The 23625-nt window shown below is 49.0% G+C and overlaps 1 protein-coding gene, 1 long non-coding RNA gene and 1 other non-coding gene across 3 annotated transcripts; 2 read left to right on the plus strand and 1 right to left on the minus strand.

The window, feature by feature from the left end:
• Positions 1–769: 769 nt before the first annotated feature.
• Positions 770–851, minus strand: TRNAS-UGA (transfer RNA serine (anticodon UGA)). Its single transcript has one exon. It is a non-coding gene; the product is annotated as a tRNA-Ser (tRNA).
• A 1378-nt stretch (positions 852–2229) lies between these two features.
• LOC141020921 (uncharacterized) lies at positions 2230–5122 on the plus strand. Its single transcript, XR_012180912.1, has 3 exons — positions 2230–4752; positions 4828–4992; positions 5082–5122. It is a non-coding gene; the product is annotated as an uncharacterized lncRNA (long non-coding RNA).
• Positions 5123–20939: 15817 nt separating this feature from the next.
• Positions 20940–21924, plus strand: LOC109749539 (uncharacterized). Its single transcript, XM_020308484.4, has one exon. It carries the CDS (start codon positions 21101–21103, stop codon positions 21752–21754), a length of 654 nt encoding a protein of 217 aa, XP_020164073.1. The 5' UTR covers positions 20940–21100; the 3' UTR covers positions 21755–21924.
• Positions 21925–23625: the final 1701 nt, after the last annotated feature.

Genomic DNA, 23625 nt, shown 5'->3' on the forward strand with positions numbered 1-23625 from the left:
TTTCTTCATCAACACCTATTTAAAAGCATGACGAAATAACCAAACAAATCATGTTCACTACTAAAATAATAGATGACGAAATAACGAGACGACCTTCAGCTTTTTTATCTTCTATTTTTAGACATCAGTTTAGAACCCTGAATTTCGAGGTACACAATCATCATGCCTCGCTGGAAAAAAAGCTTTGTTAGTGACGACCCGATGAATTTTATTGTGACGACGGAATAAAGCTTTGCGAGATTATCTGGAAAAAAAATCCGGTTGAGTTCCTGTGCCGCCACTTCCTTTGTGTCTGATTTACTCTTCGAAGAACTCTCGCTGTAAAGAAATATAAAGTGTTTAGATCACTTTCGGAGGGAGTAAGTTGGAACAGAGGAGAGCAGCTCGGGGAGAAGTGAGTCAGGACAGGTGTCTTGAGTCTTTGAGGAAGAATAAGGCAACCTTTATTGCCTTTTCAAACGGCTTTGAAGCAGCTAGCCGACACGTAACAGCGAGCACCGATACCTCCACATACGTCGATGGAGATGTGAGAGGAGAGAGCATAGCATATCACCCATTGTTCTTTTGTTGAGCATGCCCGGTGCCTTGCGGAAACGGGGAAGAAAACCCTGGAGCGGTTCAGAATCTAACCTCCCGACGTGGACATGGGTGCATGGATGGTGAGAGCACTTATGTACTGTGCGTACGCACCTGTAGCTAGCTGATATAGAAAAGCTAGTGGAGATTGCACAAACGGAAAAAGAATAAACAAGTTGGAAAAAAATATAAGCGTCGACAGCAGGGATCGAACCTGCGCGGGCGTAGCCCAACAGATTTCAAGTCTGTCTCCTTAACCACTCGGACATATCGACTGTTGTGTTTTTCAACGTACTGATACTTTAAAAATGGTATGCAATAGTACATCTCTGGGCCGGCCCAAGCGCCAAATGGACCTCAAGGCCGAGTTGCAGTGGAAAGAGAGAAGATGAACTTCAAATGTCTGGAGGACAGCACTTCGGATATCGTACGCTCTAGTAGTCTCTTCGCAGTGCTTCGAACGCGATTGATCCATTGCACCGGAGCGGAACCATGCATATGCATGGAAGCTATTACAAGTTTACAACACATCATCTTCTGCGGAAGAGCGCAAGCAATTTCGGATAGTCAAGTTTTTTTACCGACGACTAAACTGGATCGATCGAGGAGCGTAATCCATCTAGCCGAGGATTCTCTTTCTCCTGCGTGCGTTGTGTTAGTCACATTTGCGAACCTCTAGGTTGTCAGAGGCACCTGCGGGGCTGAAGAACAGTCATTTCTGCTCAAACTTGACATGTTCGAAAATATAACTGTACGTCGAGACAGAGGATAACTGAATAAAGCTCCACAGTGAACCCTCGCCTGGTACTCCATAAAAAATGGGGAAAGAAAAGAGAAGATCGCTCGCCTACTCATGGACAAAAACAGTAGCTCACGATCTCCTTCTCCTGCTTCTGCCATTCCCGAGGAGATAGATATGGCAGGAGTATATTGTGTGCAGACGCCATCGTTCTCCTGGCGTGCTAGCTAGCCTTGCGTTGCTTAGCTTCCACGCAGCAGCCATGTCGAATCGCCGGCCCCATCCATTTTTAAACTCCACGTCGCCGCCTCTCACTTCGTGTCACCGGACGCTACGTGCCGCTACTGGCTCATGCTACTGCTGCAGCATTCAATCCCTAACCAACTGCTTAACCGCCCGCCTAACTGCCGCCTGCCCTGCTGTTCCCGAGGCGATGGCTACAGGTTCCCGGCGGCAGAACGAACGCAGGGCGGTGCGGCAGCGGGGCGGCATGTGCAGGGAGAAGAGTAAACAGAGGGCCTGTTGCTCCAGTGGATTACCAGAGGAGTGAACGTCGGCAAATTTAACAATTTTGACCTATAATCGAAAGCAAATCACAGAATGAACTGGTTCCGAAACTATTTCACACCCCTAACCCTTTTGTGTAGCGCCCGCCACGCCGGCGCCACACCCTACGGTGCAGCGCCTAGCTCCGGGGCGTTGCACCACTGTCCACCGTGGCAGCCCACGGGCCCGCACCCAGCCGTGCAACGCCTCCGAGCTAGGCGCTGCATCTGTAATGTGCAGCGCCTAGCCGCTAGGCGTTGCACGTGTAATGTGCAGCGCCTAGCCGCTAAGCGCTGCACTGTGACTTATATGCAAACGCGCCAGCCCTCTCCTCCCCCACCCTCCCCATTGGCAGTTACAGAAAAAAGGGCGGCGGCCATCTGCACTCCCCCTCTCAATCCCCTCTCCCAAATCCTTCCGATCCGACAATTTGGTCCGTGCATTTGTTCACCAATCCATCGTAGAAGGTACTCTCCTCCGATCCCCTTCTTTCTATCCATAGAAAATATTATGTTTTGAAGATTTGGGGAACCCTTGTTTGAATCTTGCATGTATTAGATTTGGGCAACTTTTGTTTGAATCTTGCGTATGTTAGATTTGGGGAACCTTTGTTAGATTAGAATGTGGTTTGGATAGATAGGTTGACATGTTATTTATATAGTTTGGATACATAGATTGACATGTTTTTTGTATGGAGAAGTAGATTGACATGTTATTTGTATGGAGAAGTAGATTGACATGTTATAGTTTGGATACATAGATTGACATGTTATTTGTATGAAGTAGGCCCAAGTAGGGGAAGCACCATATGCTTTGGATCTTGCATGTAGTAGGCCTACTTTAGTTTTTTTGAATTGAAAAGATAATCGTGTTGACAAGAATGCTTTGTTGAAATTGTTAGGATGGTTTGGCTTCTCGATGATCACTGGGACCATCAACACCGGTCTTACGCTATGGCGGCAGCGGGTAATACTGAAAGTGGCCGGTGTTATGAATTTCGTATGTTTGTTCAAACACAAATGCCCCATATATAATGTTATGATTTGTTTGTTTGTAGGAGCTTGCACCTCTGAAGCTTCGGTCTCACGGGATCAGCCTTGGAGGGATGAGCTATGATGAGCGGTACACACCTTATGTTAGGGAGGCAGGACTTCTCCCTTTCATTGAGTTGGTCCGCCGATCGACGCCACCGAACAATGCTGCAGCACTCACCGCGCTTATTGATCATTGGAGGCCGGAGACACACACTTTCCATCTTCGGACCGGGGAGATGACCGTGACGCTGCAGGATATCGCTATGATCACCGGTCTTCCTATCGATGGCAATCCTTTATGTATGAACACCGATTCTGAAGGGTGGCGCGCGCAGATGCAAGCCCTTATCGGTATGGTTCCTCCGGAGCCTCGGGAGCCAGAAAGGGAAGATAAGAAGAAGGAAAGAGTCGCAGCGGGCGCTACTTTCATGTGGATATCATCGCACTTCGCTCATTGCCCCGATGATGCTAATGAGGACATGGTGAAGACTTATGCTCGTGTCTACATGTGGTACGTGGTATCGAGGACAATGTTTGCTGATGGCACCGGCAAGAATGCTCCATGGATGTGGCTGAAGGCGTTGACCATCTTCGATAGCAAATGGAGTTGGGGTTCGGCGACACTAGCTTACTTGTATCGACAGGTATGAAGTTGTTTCCTTTTCACTTCATTGATACATTATCAATGCGCTCTTGCGGCAAATTTGACCATGTTCTTTTTTATGTGCAGTTGGACGATGCCAGTTGTAGGCACAGTGGAGGTATTGGTGGTTGTCTGCTCGCACTTTCCATATGGAGCTGGGAGCGTTTGCCGGTTGGACGACCTAAGACCGTGAAGTACGAGGATTGGGACGATAAAGACGACCCACTACGGCTCCCCACTTGGGCTTACAAGTGGGATGTGTTAAATGAGACGACGGATGATCCCTCTATAATGTACAAGTTGTACAAGAGCGAGCTGGACGCGATCACGCCTGAGCAGGTGAACCGACCTTGCATAAGTGATTATCATGCTTGTATCTTCACTCGATATCAATTTTGCATTCAATCCCATTTTGCAGGTGGAATGGGAGCCGTATGGAAAAGGAGAGAGTTTTGGTAACCCTATAGAGTTCAGGCTTAATCCGATGTGCATTAGGGATAGGGATCTCTGGCATATGCGGTGCCCACTGATATGCAACTGGGCGGTTGAGCTTCACCTGCCACATCGAGTGTTCCGCCAGTTTGGTTTGTTCCAGTCACACCCGCCGGAGTGGGAGGACACGGACAAGTTGCTACACGCGTAAGATATAATTAACCTTGAGCACTTAGCAGCTTCTCGACGGTTTCGATGATGCTAATATCTTGTTTCTAACTTGCAGGTTGGATAGGAAAAAGCAGCGGAAGATCAAGGATTGGGCCAGCCATCACAGGAAGTATGTCGTGCAGTTCGCTCTTAGTGTGGAGCAAGCAAGGGCTGGAAAACGAGCCCAGCTTCGTGAGCACTGCCCGGATGCGTTCAACAACTATCTCACATGGTTTCTTGCAAGTACCCGCGTGGAGGTATGCCAGCCGGCGTATGCTGAGGAGATTCTGGAGGAACCCACCGTTTTTGATGAGGTAGCCCAGCACCAGTACAACGCATTAGTCAGGAAAGGCAACTCGGTGATCCCTTCAGCTCCAATGATGAACTTTGTGGTTAGCCCTTTTTGCTTTTCCATTCGCACTTTTCACATCTTCGCTTGCCTAACACTTTGATACCATTTCTGTTCATAGCGTGCCCAGATCAAGAAAGCAGCTGACGAGACCGAGACTATTCTGGAAACAACCCCGGCTGGCAAAAGCGATGGGGAAGGTGCACTTCGAGAATTCATTAAGGTTCACATCTCCTTCAAACTAGCACTTAACATTTGTTGGTACGTTCCATGTCTCATTCACTTGTACATGTTGCAGCGCCAGGGCCAAAAGTTAAGGCGGCTATCAAACCTTTTCGGTTGTCGTGACCCCGAGTATGTATCACCAGAACGGTCTAGGTCGGCGACACCATCAGATCCCGCTTCGGGGCAGAGCCATGGTGAACCTTTCACGGATGAGGATGTGGGTGGGGTCACCCAAGAGGTATGGCATGACGATATATATCCATTTGTTGATGCATTGCTAACTATATCCTCACACACGGTCTTTCCATATCTTTTGTTGATGCATAGGTTGCTGATGATATGACCTTGGGGACGTACCGGGCTCGGTCTGCATAGTTGAAGCCTAGGAGGGGAATCAACAAGTACACACCTGAAGACTTCACCCAAAGAGGCAAAAGGACGGTCGGCACCTCGCGGATGGCGGCTTTGGATGACTATTTGGATGACGATGTCGAACCGGTGGCGGAGCCGGAGCCGGAGCGGGTTCCTCTTCCTAGGAAGGTGAAGAAGATAAGCGTCAAGAGGGGGGGAGGACCCAGCAAGCGTGGAAAGCACTAGTCATCTTAGTTTTTTTATAATGTTGAACTTCGAGTGCGATTTGTTATGTCGTTGAACATGGAGTGGTCGTACCTTTTATGTCGTTGAACTTGGAGTGGTGGTAGCTCTATGGTAAACTGGAACTTATTGTGATGGTCATTTCTATGAAATGAAGTCTTTTGTGAACCCTTTCTTTCTTATACTAATTGTTATACTTGGAGAAATGATGTCGTACCTGAATGTTTGTTATACTAGTTGTTGAACTGTGGCTGAAAGAACTGTGGCTGAAAAAGACCCAGTAGAGGGGGGAGGAGGCACAGTAGGTAGGCCTCTAGTTTCAGGCCAAAAATTGCTAAGTGTTTGTGCAGCGCCTACACGCAGGCGCCACACACTGCAGTGCAACGCCTAGCTCGCAGGCGCTGCACTATAGAGTGTGGCGCCTCCGTGCTAGGCGCTGCATATGTCTGTAACTAGCCAAACTTCTGTTGCTTTCTGGATAGCTACAGACATGTGCAGCGCCTAGCTTGGAGGCGCCGCACTCTACAGTGTAACGCCTAGCTCGCAGGCGCTGCACTATAGAGTGTGGCGCCTCCGTGCTAGGCGCTGCATATGTCTGTAACTAGCCAAACTTCTGTTGCTTTCTGGATAGGTGCAGACATGTGCAGCGCCTAGCACGCAGGCGCCACACACTGCAGTGCAACGCCTAGCACGCAGGCGCTGCACTATAGAGTGTGGGGCCTCCGTGCTAGGCGCTGCATATGTCTGTAGCTAGCCAAACTTTTGTTGCTCTTCTGGATAGGTGCAGACATGTGCAGCGCCTAGCTTGGAGGCGCCGCACTCTACAGTGCAACGCCTAGCACGCAGGCGCTGCACTATAGAGTGTGGCGCCTCCGTGCTAGGCGCTGCATATGTCTGTAGCTAGCCAAACTTCTGTTGCTCTTCTGGATAGGTGCAGACATATGCAGCGCCTAGCACGGAGGCGCCGCACTCTACAGTGCAACGCCTAGCTCGCAGGCGCTGCACTATAGAGTGTGGCGCCTCCTTGCTAGGCGCTGCATATGTCTGTAGCTAGCCAAACTTCTGTTGCTCTTCTGGATAGGTGCAGACATATGCAGCGCCTAGCACGGAGGCGCCGCACTCTACAGTGCAACGCCTAGCACGCAGGCGCTGCACTATAGAGTGTGGCGCCTCCGTGCTAGGCGCTGCACTATAGAGTGTGGCGCCTCCGTGCTAGGCGCTGCACATGTCTTTAGGTATCCAGCAACCAACAGAAGGTATGCCTACAGTTTCAGGCAAAAAATTTCGCTAAGTGTTGGTGCAGCGCCTAGCCCTCAGGCGCTGCACTGTACAGTGTGGCGCCTCCTGGCTAGGCGCTGCAATAGTCTGTAGCTATGCAGCCAGAACAGAAGGTACTTTACAGTTTGAGGCACTTGGACTTGGACTTAGTGAATTTTTTAGCTATCCAGAGAGCAACAGCAGCTAGCGCGCCACATGGTAGATTGCAGCGTCCAAGTACTTCACGACACATAGTAGTTCATAACACATACTACTTCACGACACATGGTAGTTCGTACAACCAAATCAAGGAGGACACATAGTAGTTCACCGCACATAGTAGTTCTTACAACCAAATCAAGGAGGACACATAGTAGTTCACCGCACATAGTAGTTCTTACAACCAAATCGAGGAGGAGACATAGTAGTTCACGGCACACAGTAGTTCACAACCAAATCGAAGAGGAGACATAGTAGTTCACAAGGAAATTGAAGAGGAGACATAGCTCTATTGCATAGAGGAAGGCCCCTTTCCCTTCTTCTTCTTCCTCTCTTCTTCTTCTTCCTCTTCCTCCTCCCTTTTTCTTATGAGGTGAGCCTCCTTAACCACCCTCTCCATGAATATCTGCTTGTCCCTCTCTTCTTTTTCAGCTGCAATTGCCCAAAGCTTCATGGTTCTTTCTTCAAAATCTTGTTGACGCTTCTTCTGTGCCTCCTCAACTTGCCTCATCAACGCTTGCTCCCTAGCGCGCATCGCATTTGCCGCACTCTGTTTTCGCTTCCTCTCCTTCTCAAGCTCCTCTTCCTTCTTCTTCTTTAGCTTGGCTGCATCCTCCTCTCTAAGCTTCTTCGTCGCCTTCTCCCACCATCCGGCCATCTCATCTTTGCCATCCTCCTTCATCGTTGGTTTGTTGGGTTGGGAAGCCGCCATACCTACAATGAGTGGAACATAATGGTTAGTAAGGACAATAAGAACAAATGGAAGCAAATATGAAAAAGAAGAACATATGGAAAAACAAGAACATATGATACATTATAGTTAGTGAGGAACATACGGAAACGGTCCATCTAGGTATCCAAACATTCCTCTATAACGAACTTGCGCTTGTCCATCACCACGGCCAAGTCCACCACCAAGGCCAAGACCATCACCAAGGCCGAGACCATCACCACGGCCATTACCACCACGTCGAGCTCTTCCACCACCACGGCCGAGACCACCACCACCACCTCTACCACCACCACGGCCTCTTGTAAGTCCAAGTTGCTGACCTCTTGGTTGGCTAGGCACTTGTTGGCTACCACTTGGTTGCCTTGGCACTTGTTGGCTACCACTAGGTTGGCTAACACTTGGTTGGCTAGGCACTTGTTGGGTACCACTTGGTTGCCTTGGCACTTGTTGGCTACCACTAGGTTGGCTACCACTTGGTTGGCTTCCCACTTGTTGGCTACCACTTGGTTGGCTACCACTAGGTGGCTACCACTAGGTTGGCGACCACTAGGTTGGCTACCACTTGGTTGGCTCCCTTGTGTAGCTCCATGTTGGCTTGTGCTTGCATCATTTTTCTTGGACCTTTTCCTTGGTTTCGTACATTTTCTTTTGTTGTGGCCATGACCTTTGCACTCCCCACAACGGGAGCTCTCACGAGGCTCTTGGAATTGGTCGTTGCCCGCTTCGCGGCGCCCACCATGGCCCCATCCGTCCATGTCGCCTCTAAGACGCTTTGTCTTACGTCTACCCCGTTTAACAACCTTCAACTCCGGATCCGGCCATAGTTGAACTCCATGATACTCCGGCCATTGTGATTGGTCAAAGTATGGGTGAAAGCGGGGAGCCCATGTTTTCTTGACCGTCATGATTGAGAACTGGGACTCCCTCACGGTGCGTGGGTGATTGATGTCCACATTCCTAACGCGGCCGGCGGCATACAAATGTGAGCATGGGAGATGAAGCAACAATGGCCTCCCGCAAGTGCAATCACATTGTGTTAACGACACCTTGAAAGCCCGACCTCCATGTTGCCGGCCATCGTTTGTGGTTCCTCCTGGCTCTTTCACTTCGTACTTCCACTCCTCATTGTCATATAATATAGCTTCTTCTGAGTCCGCCTTCCGTGATTGAAATAGCAACCATTCATCAACTTTGGGTGGGAACTTGTACTTGTACTTCCGTGGGTTCTCACCCGCTATCTGTGCATCGGTTTCCATCGAGTACTTTACAAAGTACGCATTCATCTTGTCAAATGTGTATTGAACTATTGCCGTCACGGGTAATCCACGTGCACCTTTCAGCACCCTATTGAAGCATTCGGCCATATTGCTTGTCATTTGATCGTATCTCCGGCCATCTTCATCAAAAGCACGTGCCCACTTGTTCCGGTATTGAATGTGCCTATTGAGAAAGTCTTGACCCCCGGGATCAAGTTTTTTGTGTGCGAGCAATTTGTTGTACAAAGTGGCGAAGCGCTTATCGGAGAAAGCGAGACAACAATCTTGAAGATCATCGGCCAACTCCTTAAGGCCACATGCCCTATAGAAGTTCGAACAAAAGTGCCTCATGCACCATCGATGGTGCAACGGAGCATGCCCGGGAATGTCAATCTCCACGGCGTTAAGAATTCCTTGATTCCGATCCGATATGACACAAATTTCCCTTTGAGCGGGTAACACCTTCGTCCTCAAAAGATGCAGAAACCACTCCCAGTTGTCATTGTTTTCCACCTCAACCAAAGCAAATGCCAATGGCAACACCCGGTTATTGGCATCACTTGCTATCGCAACCAACAAGGTGCCCTTGTATTGTCCGGTCAAGAACGTGCCATCAATTGCGATGACCGGCCTACAATGTTCGAAAGCCCTCACACATTGCTCGAACGCCCAAAAAGCACGGCCAAATACTCTGACTTTCCTTCCTTCATGAACCGTTGTTTGGTGCCCATGAGGCTCGACCACATGAACCATGCCCGGGTTTGTCGCGGCCATGGCTAACAACAACCTAGGTATTCGGTTGTATGCTTCCTCCCATGTACCATACAACATCTTAAATGCGGCTTGCTTCGCCTTCCATGCCTTGCCGTATTTCACTTGGTAATGAAAGATGGCTTTCACAAGGTCAATGACATGTTGGACGCTCATTGTTGGAAGTGTGGATATTGAGTTCGAGAGCCTGTAAGCGATGAACTCGGACGTGAGTTGTTTGTGGTCTTGGGATACAATCTTGCCATCCACCCTTTTGCCTTGGCACATGTGAGTTGGCACACAACTCACTACATGCCAAGTAGGACCTCCTTTCCATGGTCTTGCACGCACAATCCACGGACAACCGCCACGGCGTCTTGCCACTCCTTGTTGGACCTCCTTTCCACGACCTCTACCACCACCACGGCCTCTTTTAAGTCCAAGTTGGACCTCCTTTTCATCTTCACATGCACATGCAACCGTGTAGCGCACATTGACGTCCGAGTGCACCACCTTGTGTGGACGATAATGCGTAACCGAGTAGTTGTTGAGCCACATCTTCAAATCCAACAAGCTGTCGAACTTAGAACCTTTAGCAATCCGGTTCTGGTCGTCTACCAAATCACGGTGAGAGCTTGGCCTAACCCCAAGAGCTACACATTGGCCACCATCTACCACGGCTTCATCCGCGAGACTAACATCCTTGAACAATGTAGTCCGATGATCCCGACCAAATACCTTCTCGAATGCTTCGGCCTCCTTCACCGTGAACCCCTCCGCATCAACTTGTTCATCGGGACCATCGTCATCCGAGTCCGATGCATATGCACGGGAAAAAGGGATGGAATGGTCCATTGTCTCTTGCAAATGATATTTGTCGAGATCACCCACATTGTTGTCATGGAGATCAACTTCATTGTCATCGTCCGCATACTCATCGTTGTCCTCTTGCAACGATTCATCTTGGTTGTTTCTACACGGGCTCAATGTTGACCTCACTTCTTGGGTCAAAAGAGGTTCAACAATTTCATCTTGCTTCAAGGGTGGGGGGCTACTAGCAACCAAAGGGGAGGGGTTCCGGTTCAAGTCCAAATGCAAACTTGACTCAACCTTCTTCGTTGCAAATAACTCAAGAGCCTTGTCTAGTGATTCGGCCACCGTCTCCTTGTATGCAACCCAACGTTGCTCCGAGTTTACACGCATTGTCTTCAAACGGATGTGCATTCCAAAACCAACATTATGCCTTCCCTCCAACTCAATGATATCACTAGGGTCCATCCAATTCAAATCTTTCCTAACTTGTTGCAAGAGCTCCGCATAGCTAGGACTACTATCAAACACAATGTCAAGCTCATCCGGGTCCGGTTCTTTATTGCCTTTCAAAAAGGCGTCTTTGTCCCCATGATGAACAAACACACATGTTCTTCCCATCCCTATAAGCAATGAACACAAGGTAACATTGCTTCCATGAGTACTAATCCATGGATTAACACCGAATACAAACCCTAATATATATATAAAACAACAACCCTAACCCTAACCATAACCCTAACCCTAAACCTAACCCTAACCATAACCCTAGCCCTAAACCTAAACCTAGCACCAACATAAGAACACCCATAAGAATAACCCTAGCATACTAACAAAACCTAATCATAGAAATTGGCAAACAAACATCTCACATCTCCATGCAAATCTCTAGATCCATACTAAACTAGGGTTTCCCCAAACTACCAACAAATGAGCAATGGGAGAACTTTACTTCGATCAAAACAAGGGGATCGGAGATTATTACCTTGAGGGAGGGTTTGACTTCGAAATCCAGGGACAAATTCTTCAAATTTGCAAGATTTGGAAGAAGATTTGAGAGGGGGGGGGAGAGTGGGAGAGGGGGCAAAGCTCGGGGAGAGAGTGAGAGAGTGTGTGGTGGGGGGGGGGGGGTGGGGAGGGGAGGGGGGCCCAGCCAAGTGGCTGGATAAGTCACAGTGCAGCGCCTAGCGGCTAGGCGCTGCACATTACAGATGCAGCGCCTAGCTCGGAGGCGTTGCACGGCTGGGTGCGGGCCCGTGGGCTGCCACGGTGGACAGAGGTGCAACGCCCCGAAGCCAGGCGCTGCACCGTAGGGTGTGGCGCCGGCGTGGCGGGCGCTACACAAAAGGGTTAGGGGTGTGAAATAGTTTCGGAACTAGTTTATTCTGTAATTTGCTTTCGATTATAGGTCAAAATTGTCAAATTTGCCGTGAACGTCAGGCGCACTCTGGAGGTAAAAATAATAATGTGGTTGGTCTAATGATCTAATCCTAGCTTGGATGTGCGCAAGATCATTAATGAACGGACGACCTAGATTTTGTCATCCCCATGTCGGGCTACTCCTATGCTGCCCTAGCTTACTTGCATCAAGAATCGGGAACCCAAGAAGATTCACAATTTTCGCAATGGATGGATCTATCCACAACAAGGCAAAACGAAACTATGCATGGCACCGTGCGCAGATCAATGCAAGGTTGGCAGACCTGGGCTCAGATTCGCTGTGTTCCTCGTCCGTCTTGAAAGTTCATTTTCTTTAGTTGTGCCTCTCTGTTTTATCTGCAAGTTGTAGACCTTCGGGTCTTATCTGTACATGAGGACCCCCTGTGTTCCTAATTTGTACTTTGTGCTTAAATAACACGCATGGGTGCACATTTGCCACAAAGAGGTTTATACTCAGTAGAGATCTAAAAATCAAAAAAATAAAATGCACGAGAGATAAAAGATGCTCAACCTTCAAGGCGCCATATGATATACTCACCCCAAGAGCTGTCATGCAAAAATTTCTCCAGATCTAGCCCATCCTGAATCCTCGGACGAACTGGGATCCCTCTTCAATTTCCTTGTCGACCTTACGTGCGAGCAACTGGGCTAGATCCTGCTCCATTTTGACCCAATTGATTAATTAAGCTGTTCCTACAAGCATTCTTAAGTGGGCAGTGTCGTGCCCTGACCCTGCAGGCATTGATAGCCCAGCGTGCCGTTAGGTGAAAAGTCCAGCTACGCGACGCTAATCCACGCATAAACAAAAGAGGTGATGGCCTTCTTTAAAGACCATCCGATGACAGTTCATCGACCACAGTAGTGCATTGATGCTCTCCATGCACGATGACGACCCCTGTGTAAGCAGTGTACGAATCCAACCCCACTTCCATTAACAAGTTAACAAGACCATTAGGCTTTTTAATGGCGATCGTTACATTAGCTTCCCCCAGATAATGGAGGTCGAAAGCAACTCCATGCATCGATCTGCAGGACCCTGCACTGTGCAGCAGGTAAGCTACGTAGCCCTTTGAAATGTGTCTTTTGTTGCTCTTGTTGTTGTGCAAATGATGTGTGTTCCCCTGAGAAAGTAAATCCAAAGGGAAGTATAATGGACTCATGACTCAACTATGTTGTGATCTTTTCTTAAAAAAATACATGTTGTGATCTCGAAAAGAAAGAAGAATATAATGAAGGACCCAACCATGTTTGTTTCTTTTTTCGGGGAAACTTCAGATCCATTCATCCACTGTCAAGGCAGTTTAAAAAACACCAGAAATAACAACAATTACATCGAGGTTCGTAGACCACCTAGTGATAAGTGCAACTATGTTTAATCTCAATAAGATAGTTTCTGTTACTGAATTTGTGACTATTAGTGTAATGGTCAATAACGTGGTATACCGAATACTATGATAATTATCATATAATTTTGATCGTACTGAAAATGACAGCATAATTACGATTTTACCCGTTTTCGTCTAACTTGTTTTTTTGTCTTCATGGCCATTTTTCAGCAGCGGATTTAATAATGGTTAGGCTAGTATTATCATCTATTTTTTTGCCGGGAAAGTATTATCATCTCTTATCGTAATCACGCAACAACTAAGATTATAGGAGATCACAAATTCAGTACTACTCCGGAGTACTATTGTAGATTTATTAGTTTGCAGCCGTATAGAAAGCGAGTAGTGTCGTGTACTCGTGCTACAACGAGGCCGGCGAGAGAGCGCGACGGTATTGGTATCGTACTACGTATTTAATCGCTGTGCTTTTCATAGCAGCTGGGAGGATCCAAAACGGAGATCTACGTACGTCGTTGGCTAGGCCTATCCATCACCGAATTTAGTTGGAGCAAGCGATCGAGTACGCACCGGTACTACCAATGATGGACCAGCATGTCTAAATCCAGCTCCCGTGGGCCAAAATACGGAGCACTTATTATTATGGCCGATGGATGGGTGGCGTACCGGACACTGGTATGTACATGCATGCATGGGATGGCTCACGCTCCACGTAGACTCCTCAAGCGGCCGGTGAGGTCTCTGATATTTGTTCGTCTCGAAAGAAAACGAAATGGAAAATTGTTTAGACAAGTACCGATGCTAGATGTATGTACAAACTCGCATTATCATCACATTCACGCGCACTAACATACTGAAGATTGACGATACCATCCATCACTGTTAGAGTATAATGAACATCCCTCTTTCAAAATCGGTCTTTTGATTGCATTGACTAGAGCATGCATTTCTACAGTCACTAACGTCGCTCGTTGTTAATGAAACTACCAGCTTGCGGAGTTTCTTTTCTGGAAGCCCGTACTTCAATAATCAAGTGATAAGGTGAATACAATCATTCTCAATATTATCCCACCGCCGAGCAGGATTGAACTCCACCAACTAATAGAACCATCCGTTTTACAGAAAAACGGAACTTCGCAACATTATGGGCTACCCTATTCACATCTCTCATGGCATTGGCAAGCTTGAAATTCGGCAGCGATTTCACAACTTCAAGCATCCCCTTCTGCAGTGAACAACTGCGGACTTAATATCTATGTCAGAGTTTAAATATGAATGTCGTGACATTGATTTTACACCATAATAGGATATTACTATGGTATAATTGTTGGTCAGAGTTTGTCTTAGCTACTCAAAACACAATGTCGTGGGATTTTTGGTCATAATGCACGAGTTTTCTTAGGCCTTTATTTCATAATTTTAAGTTTATACAAAAAATATTAAATTTGCAATAAAACAACAATATCATTAGATCCACCATGGAATATATTTTGATATCATATTTACTAAGTGTTGTGGATGTTGATGTTAACTTCACGAAGTTTGACCTCGGATAAATCTAGTACTCGGAGTAAAAAAGGATGGAGTACTCTTTTCTTTTGCAGGGAAATGGATGGAGTACTCGACCGTCTCATGCAAGATTCCAGGTTTTCGTGGGTCATATGTTCCATGTTCTCCATAAAAAGGCTCAGGGTAAATCATAATATTAAGTTCTCGTACTTCTCCTTTACAAAATGTAGTGTGTATTTTATTGGTTGATCTGGGCCCCATCTGGGCCAGGCCGGGTCGGCGGCGGAGCTCCTTGGAGGCGGAGATGGGGTGTAGGGAAGCTGGGTGGCGGCGGCGGCGTCGTTGCCGGCTGGCTGCTGCGGCTTTGCGGACCTGAGATGGGCTCGACCGGGCCCGGGTGGCCTGGTGTGCCCCTGCTGCGGCGTCCGGCCGGCTACCGCGACGGTGCGGGAGGCACAGGCATCCCGCACGATGGCGAGGGAGGTGGTTCCCTCCGGCTCGGCTCCGATGCCGCCCCTCTCGTTTCCTGGCGTCCCTCTCTCCGTCCTCTAAGCCTCATGATGGCGTTCTCAGTGAGGCGACATAGATGACTTCAAGACCATGGTGGCGTATGCTAGCGGGTGGCAGGTTGGATGGTTGGCTCCGGATTGGCGGGTAGTGGTGTTTGGGATGCGGGAGAAATCCCTGCCGGTTCATCCGGCTCCGACGCGGTGTCGCTCGGGGGTGCCGCCTTTCCTTCCTGAAGGGCGTCGGCGTTACCCATCCCCGCTCCCTTTCGCGTGCCGGGGGAAACCCTAGGATATGTCCAGGCAGCAGCGTCGTCAACGTCGCATCCCTTCTTGAAGGTGATGCTTGGTACGCGGAGGTTCGGAGCCTCAGTGCGCGGGGGGATGAATCCGGAGGGCGCAGCGGTGGCGAATCATTTGTGCTTTTGTCGAGCTGCCATTGTTGGCATTTTTCTCTTCTATCTTTTTCTTTTGGGCTTGATGTGCTGTTTGAAAGTTGAATAAAACTGTTTCTTATTGATGATTTGATGCGGCATACAAGAGTATATAAGAGGGTACAAACCGACTTGGGGTAGGGATACAAAACTGACTTGGACTAGAAGTCGTATACCATAATGACTACTCTAACATCCCCCCGCAGTATCAACGGCAGGCTCGACGACGTTGAGACTGAAACAGATATCTTGAAACGGCTTAGTAGGCAGTGCCTTGGTGAAAATGTCAGCAAACTGAGCCGTAGAGGGAACATGAAGCACCCGAACCTGACCAAGAGCAACCTTTTCACGAACAAAATGAATATCAATCTCAATATGCTTTGTGCGTCGGTGTTGAACTGGATTGCTGGTCATGTAGACTGCTGATATGTTGTCACAGTAGACAATAGTGGCCTGCTCAATAGGCCTGTGTAGCTCGAAGAGTAACTGCCGAATCCAGATTGTATCTGCAACCGCATGTGCCACAGCGCGATACTCAGCCTCGGCCGACGAACGTGAGACTGTAACCTGTCTTTTCGAAGACCAAGAAATCAAATTGTTACCAAGAAAAACACAAAAACCGGAAGTGGACCTTCGAGTGTCAGGACAACCAGCCCAGTCTGCATCGGAGTATGCGGTAAGCGAGTTTGGAGAAGAATTATTGAGGTGGAGACCATGATTGAGAGTTCCTTTTAAATACCGAAGAATGCGTTTAACATGATTATAGTGAGGAACCCGGGGATCATGCATATAGAGACATGCTTGTTGAACAGCAAAAGAGATTTCAGGACGAGTAATGGTGAGATATTGGAGAGCACCTGTTAGGCTACGATAGAGAGTAGGATCGGAAAAGGGTTCACCGGTAGCCGAAAGTTTAAAACTAGTATCAACAGGAGTGCGAGATGATTGACAGTCAAGCATACCAGCACGATTACGAAGATCAAGAATATACTGGCGTTGGGAAAGAAAAAGGCTGGAGGAATCTCGAACAACAGCAATGCCTAAGAAATGATGAAGGAGTCCTAGGTCAGTCATAGAAAATTCAGATCTAAGAAGAGAGACAATATGATCTAAGAACTTTTGAGAGGAGGCGGTAAGAATGATATCATCTACATAGAGAAGTAAATAGGCAGTGTCAGAAGTTTGATGATACACAAAAAGAGAGGTGTCGGAGAGAGATGGAGTGAAGCCTATTGTTTGAATGAAGGAGGAGAAGCGTTGAAACCAAGCTCGTGGGGCCTGTTTAAGACCGTAGAGAGATTTCTGAAGAAGACATACATGAGTTGGAAAGGATGGATTTTCAAAACCCAGAGGTTGCTGGCAGTAGACAGTTTCTTGAAGGGAACCATGGAGGAAAGCATTTTTAACATCAAGTTGGTGAATGGGCCATGAAGAGGAGACAACAACACTAAGAACGGTGCGAATGGTGCTAGGTTTAACAACAGGAGAGAAGGTTTCTTCGTAATCAATTCCTTGTTGCTGAGAAAAGCCACGACAAACCCACCTGGCTTTATATCGTGAGAGGCTCCCATCGGAGTGGAACTTTTGGCGAAAAATCCATTTGCCAGAAACAATATTTGTATTGGGAGGACGAGGAACAAGTTGCCAGGTGTTGTTTTGAAGTAAAGCATTATATTCTTCTTGCATGGCAGCGGCCCAATTGGGATCAAGTAGAGCAGTTTTGTAATTCTTTGGAAGAGAAGTGAGAGATACGGAGGTATGAAGGTTTAGGCGGTCTTGGGGTTGATGAAATCCTGATTTGGCCCTAGTACGCATGCGATGATCATTAATCGGGGCTGCTGTAGGAATAGCACGAGGGGGTAAGGTGGGTACTGGTGAGTCCGGCGCAGCGGAAGAGTCGGACGAAGGAGTAGGGCTGGGTAGTGGAGTGGGAGCAGGGCTGGGTGGTGGAGTGGGAGTAGGGGCCGGGGGTGTTGGGGAGGGAGCAGGGGTCGGGGGTGTTGGGGACGTCTCGGGTGGGGTGAGTGTATGGTTGGGATTGGCTATGGTGGGTGTTAATGGTGGTGGTGATAAGTTGTGTTCGGCAGGTAGGGGAGTATATAGTTGGAAAGGACGGGGAGAGGGGGTGTTTGCGGAGCTAGGGGTGTTGGATGGTGTAGTAGTGCATTGTGAGAAAGGAAAAATGTGCTCAGCAAACGTGACATGACGAGAGACATGAACGTGTCCGGTGTGAAGGTCGAGACAGCGATAGCCTTTGTGCTCGTCAGAGAAGCCGAGAAAAGCACATGGGATAGAGCGTGGTGACAATTTATTTGCAGAAGTGGCGTAGGCATTGGGAAAACAGGGACAGCCGAAAACACGAACCGCGGAGTAGTCGGGGTGGGAAAGAAAGAGGGAATAATAGGGAGTAGTGTTGGGTTTAGTTTTGGAAGGTCGAATATTTAGAAGGAAGGTGGCCATGTGTAGGGCTTCAGCCCAAAACTTGGGAGGCATAGATGATTGAATGAGGAGAGTGCAAACTATATCATTGAGGGTGCGTAGAGAGCGTTCTGCTTTACCATTTTGAGAGGAGGTGTAGGGACATGAGAACCTAAGCAGGATGCCATGTTGTAAGAAGAAAGTACGATTTTTAATGTTATCAAACTCGCGACCATTGTCACATTGGATAAAGCGAATTGGGAGGAAGAAGTGAACAGACACATAGCGTTGAAAATTAAGGAAAAGAGAATGGACCTCGGATTTGTTGCGTAGAGGAAAAGTCCAGACAAAGTGGGTGAAATCATCTAGGATAACAAGGTAGTATTTAAAACCCGAAACACTTGCAATGGGAGAGGTCCATAAATCACAATGTATTAATTCAAAGGGATAAGTGCTACAAGAACTAGAGGAACTAAAGGGAAGACGCACATGTTTGCCTAATTGACAAGACTCGCAAAACACAGAATTATGAGTCCCTATGACATGGTATGGTAAATTCACTAAGCATAGAAGCTAAGACGGCGGGGTTGGGATGGCCCAAGCGACGATGCCAGAGATCGACGGAGGCCAGCATGGATGTTGGAGGGGTGGCGGCAGGAACTCCATTAAGAGAATAAAGATCACCGGAGCTATTGAAGCGAGCGATCTCGGCCTTGGTCAGGTAATCCTTCACAGATAAACCAAAAGGGTCAAATTCAGCCGAAACTAGATTGTCGCAAGTAAATTGGCGAACAGAGATAAGATTTTTAATGAGGGCGGGTGCAACTAGAACATCGCGAAGTAAAAGAGGTTTGGTGGAAGAGGGAAGTTGAGCCTGACCAACACAATATATAGGAATAGATGATCCATCTCCAAGGATAATGGAAGGGAAAGGAGATTTAGTGCAAGAAGATAACCAATTACTAGATGCAGACATATGACTAGAGGCCCCTGAATCAAAGATCCAATCCGTACCTGAGTTTCCTTGTGCAGCAAAGTTATTCATGGCCTGGAGAAAGGCAACTTGATTCCAGCTCGGCGTCGCAGGTGAGGGTGGCGTCGGAAGCAGTGCCGGGGGATACGATGGTGAAGGCAGTAGGGCCGGCTGGGGAGTGTAGTAGGCATTGGCCGGCTGTGGTGGGGGTGGCGTCGGGAGCACGGCCGGCTGAGGTGTGTAGTAGGCGCTGCCGTCGGTGCTGTAATGACCATAAGGAGCATACGTCGGGGCGGCGTGATAGGCATTGGCCGGCTGTCGGGGGTTGAGAACCCCGGGAGCACCAGTAGGCGGCCGAAGGCCGGGTTGCCAGGCACCTGAGTATGCCGGCGGAGCACCGAGGGTGGACGGAGCGGACCAGGGCATGGGCCATGCTTGAACAAGCCCCGTCCAAGGATCATGAGGAGGCCGCCATGCAACCGCAGATGGAGCACTGGTGGGTGGTGCAGGACTCGGTGCTGGTGATGTCGTAGGCGGAACCGAACGAGTCGACGGCGGCCTGTAGATAGGGTTTTTGCCGCGGTAGTTCGGACTAGGACGCCAGCCTGGGGGCGGTTGAACAGATGACGATGCGGACGGCCCGGCGGCAGGAGCCGGCCTGGAAGGCGGTGCTGGTGTAGACGGCAGAGGAGGATGAGCCGCAGCATGAAAGACCTTGGGGCGAGAGTCCTTGCGAGCTTGTGTTTCCGCCGCGAGTTGTAGCAAGGAACGAACTTCAGCGAAGGTAGGAGGGGGCCGTATCATCGGTATGAACGAGGCTTGCTTGTCAAAGTCTTCGCTGAGGCCGCCGCCGACGATATTGATTAGCTGTGAGTCGCTAACAGTATCGCCGAGTTCGCGGAGCTCATCACCAATGGTCTTAACGCGCTGGCAGAACAGGTTCACCGGGGCGTCTCCTTGCACCATATTGCGAAGCTCGGTGTGGAGAGCGTTTTTCCGAGCGTCGGTGTTGCTTTGGAAGAGCTGACGGAGGGAGTGCTAGATGTTGGCAGCGGTGGCGCCGTCGTGATCGAGCATGTTGAAGATTTCGGTGGTGATGCGGGTGTAGAACCACTGGGCGATCGCGAGATCGTCTTTCAACCATTGCGGATCGTCGGGGCGGGGAAGACAGTTGGCGGCGACATGCGAGCGCAGGTTGCAGCGGCCGAGGTGGAGATCGAAGAGATGTCTCCAATGGTAATAGTTGTGGGCGGCGAGATCAAGAACTATGGGGATGTAGGGGCTGACGTCGGAGATTGTGTCAGCAAGAGATATTGGTGCGGCGAGGATGGGTGCAGGGTAATTTTGTGGAGCTATGGTAAGGGCCGAGAGAGAAGCGGCCGCGGCGTTGGCAGCCTTGGCGATGAGTGCGGCCCGGCGCTCGAAGTAGCCGGGCGGCGGCGGCGGCGGTGGCGTTGGCGGAGCCATACCCTAAACCCTGGGACCGGTATCTGATACCATGAAAGCTGAATAAAACTGTTTCTTATTGATGATTTGATGCGGCATATAAGAGTATATAAGAGGGTACAAACCGACTTGGGGTAGGGATACAAAACTGACTTGGATTAGAAGTCGTATATCATAATGACTACTCTAACACTGTTCACCCCAGGCCCCAGCCGTTATCTTGTGGTCGGTGGATGTTGCTTTAGTATAATCTAAAGCGGAGGAAACCCTTTTTCGGCTATTTTATTGGTTAACTAATAACTGATCTTTTTTGATACAACGTCGTAAGTTTTTGCAACGGGTAGAAGATAAACAAATCCTGCTTAGCCCGTGGATCCAAACAGTGCGAGGTCAAAGGTCGTCTCTACATCGTGGAATCTTGGACAGCCGAGCAGTAACAAAAGTAATCAGATCAGATACGTACTAACAGCAGCGGGAGACGTGCAAACGGCCAGCCAGCACACTTCTCATTATTAATACACCCACGCTCTCTCTGCTGCCGACGAGCATAAAACCCCACACTCGCTCCGCATCTCAGTGATCACTCCCTCCTCCTCCTCCTCTGCCCGATCCCTCTGTCTCTCCGTACCATAGCAGAGACACTTTCATCCATCCGTCCATGGCGGCCACCGTCGGCAAGGAGAGGGAGGAGGCGGTGGTCCACCCGAACGCGAGGCAGGGGGGCAAGCTCTTGTCCAGGCTGCTGACGAGGGACAGCTCGGCCGCCGCGCCGTCCTTCCGGGTCTACTACGGCGTGTCCTCCGCCGGCGCGGTGCCGTTCCTGTGGGAGTCGCAGCCGGGCACGCCCAAGAACGCCATCTCCGACGCCGCGATGCCGCCGCTCACGCCTCCGCCGTCCTACTACGCCGCCGGCGGCACCGCCTCCGCCAAGAATCACGCGGCGCGCAAGGGCAAGGTCGCCGGGGGCTACAAGTTCCGGCCGTCAGGCATCCTGGGCTCCATCCTCATGGCGACGCGTAGGCGGGGCCGGACGACACCGTCGGGCTCGCCCACCTCGTCCTTCTCCTCCGCGTCCACCTCCTCCTCCTCCTCGACCTCCTCGACGTCATCCTTCCGCCGCACGGGCGGCAGCAGCAGGCTGCACTCGTCGTCGTCGTCGTTCTCGGATGACGAGGAGACGGCCATGGCGACGTGCTTCAGGGTGCGGCACGAGAGCTTCCGGGCGCTCAAGGGCTGCCGCGTCGCCGTGACGGTGAGGAGCGCGCTGGCGTCCGTCGGTGGCGGCCACGGCGCCGCGGTGCAGAGGGTCTAAACGCACTGAACTCGCCGTGTGCAAGGACGTGCGTTGATACTACTTAATGTCGAGTGGAGTTTTACCCAAGTCGTGTGTTGGTTTTGATTGAGCTTCTGTAATCCTACTACTAGCAGTGTATATGGAAATAATCAATGAGCATGGCTATGCATGTTCAGAACTTCAGATGAGATCTCACATTTCGCCTCATTTGACATGTTTGAGTAGACCCACTGAAGAACTCGAGTGTTATCCTGGAAAGTTGATTTGTTCCTACTATACTTGTGTGTTCGTTGGGACATGAATGCTCAGCAGTGTTGGAAACTGACATGTCCAGAATTCGTGGAATAAAGAATGTCTATCAGCCGAAGAAAAGATTAAACAACCCTTTCAGCCTGCATGCCAAAATTGTGCTTTTCCTCTCTAACCGAATAATTTTTTTGGCGCTGATATAACAACTGTGTGAGCTGAAAAGGAAAGAACGCCTAAAAATAAAAGGAAAAAACGCACGCAGAACTATTCTGTACTTTTGTGGGATGTTTTCTGCAGACTGCAGTCCCCTGTCATTTTCCCTCCACACACAGGAATTGTTTTCTGCATCCTCGCAGTTGCTGCCATTTGTACGCTCTCTCAAGCGCACAAGGGAGCAAAAAAGAAAGAAAAAACATGTAAGGATATTCCAGAGAAAAAAATGGCACTGTGACAAGTGCGATGGTACTGTGGATGCACATGACCGCAATACAGTGGTACATGCTGAGCCCCGAGTAGTGAGGTCGTGAGGAGTGAACGCACATTACCCGCAAAAAAAAAAAAAAAAAAAGAGTGAACGCACATGGCTGCAAATCTGCGATACAAGAATACAAATACTTATGTTTGAGTAGAAACCAAAATGTTCACTATGCATAGTGCAATGGCACTGTGATCGCACATGACCACAGTGGCATATGCTGAGGGGTGAGGGCCAGCAGTAAGTGCATTTTTGGCTATTCGGCCATAGGTCGCCCCATCCATGAGGAGACACGGACGAGACCCAACAAAATAAATATGTTAACAATTCACTGCTTAATGGCTCTTTCTGAACATCAACCAGTTCACACTCACCAAATGCAAGTATAGTATTAGCAGTACTGTAAGCTGGTGCGGTTCATGTTTAACCGGACAGGTTACCTTAAGCAACCCGAATCCGAGACGGACCTTGTATGATTCGTTGACGGTAAGAAGATGGTGAAAACTTGTGTGCAACGAACGGGTTTCTCGCTGCCGCGGTCACGTGAATGTGAAGGAATCCCCGTACGCCTCAGATCCGTTTTCGAGTACTGTCGCATCCTTCAGCAGCGACTTGGTTTTGTCCGTTGCTGAGATGTTTTCTGCACTACTATATATATATACAGCTGTTGACTCGGACAGAAGGATCGATCGTGGCTTGTTCGTCTGACCTGGACTTTGGCGATGCCATGTGTCGCTGTGTTTGCATCTTCACGATTTGTATCAAGTGATGTGGTATACAGTATATACTCCAACCAATTGGTCGCCGAATTCAACCCTGTCACCGTCAGAGAGTCACGGTGCGTCTCTGTGCTGCGCTGCCAACCCATCGGCGTCGATCGACTGCTTCAGCGAACAGATAGATTTTGGTACTGCCTTCGGTTAGGATGTGGTCTATAACGACCATCAGAAACATGTACTACTTTGATATGTATCGATCGATCCTTCTTTTTAGCGTTGGACCTGTATCAATATTGTCTATTCACCATCATAGTACAACAAGGTGAATGGTGAACGAAACTAGTGTTATCTCTGATAGCACCACAAGATTAAAAAAAAAAATCAGACTTCAGACAGGTTAGGCTGTATGCATGCGTGTCCTTAAACTTCAGACTTGCACTTGTACA

The sequence above is a fragment of the Aegilops tauschii genome, chromosome 3 (assembly GCF_002575655.3).
Source record: "Aegilops tauschii subsp. strangulata cultivar AL8/78 chromosome 3, Aet v6.0, whole genome shotgun sequence".
Classification (NCBI taxonomy): domain Eukaryota; kingdom Viridiplantae; phylum Streptophyta; class Magnoliopsida; order Poales; family Poaceae; genus Aegilops; species Aegilops tauschii.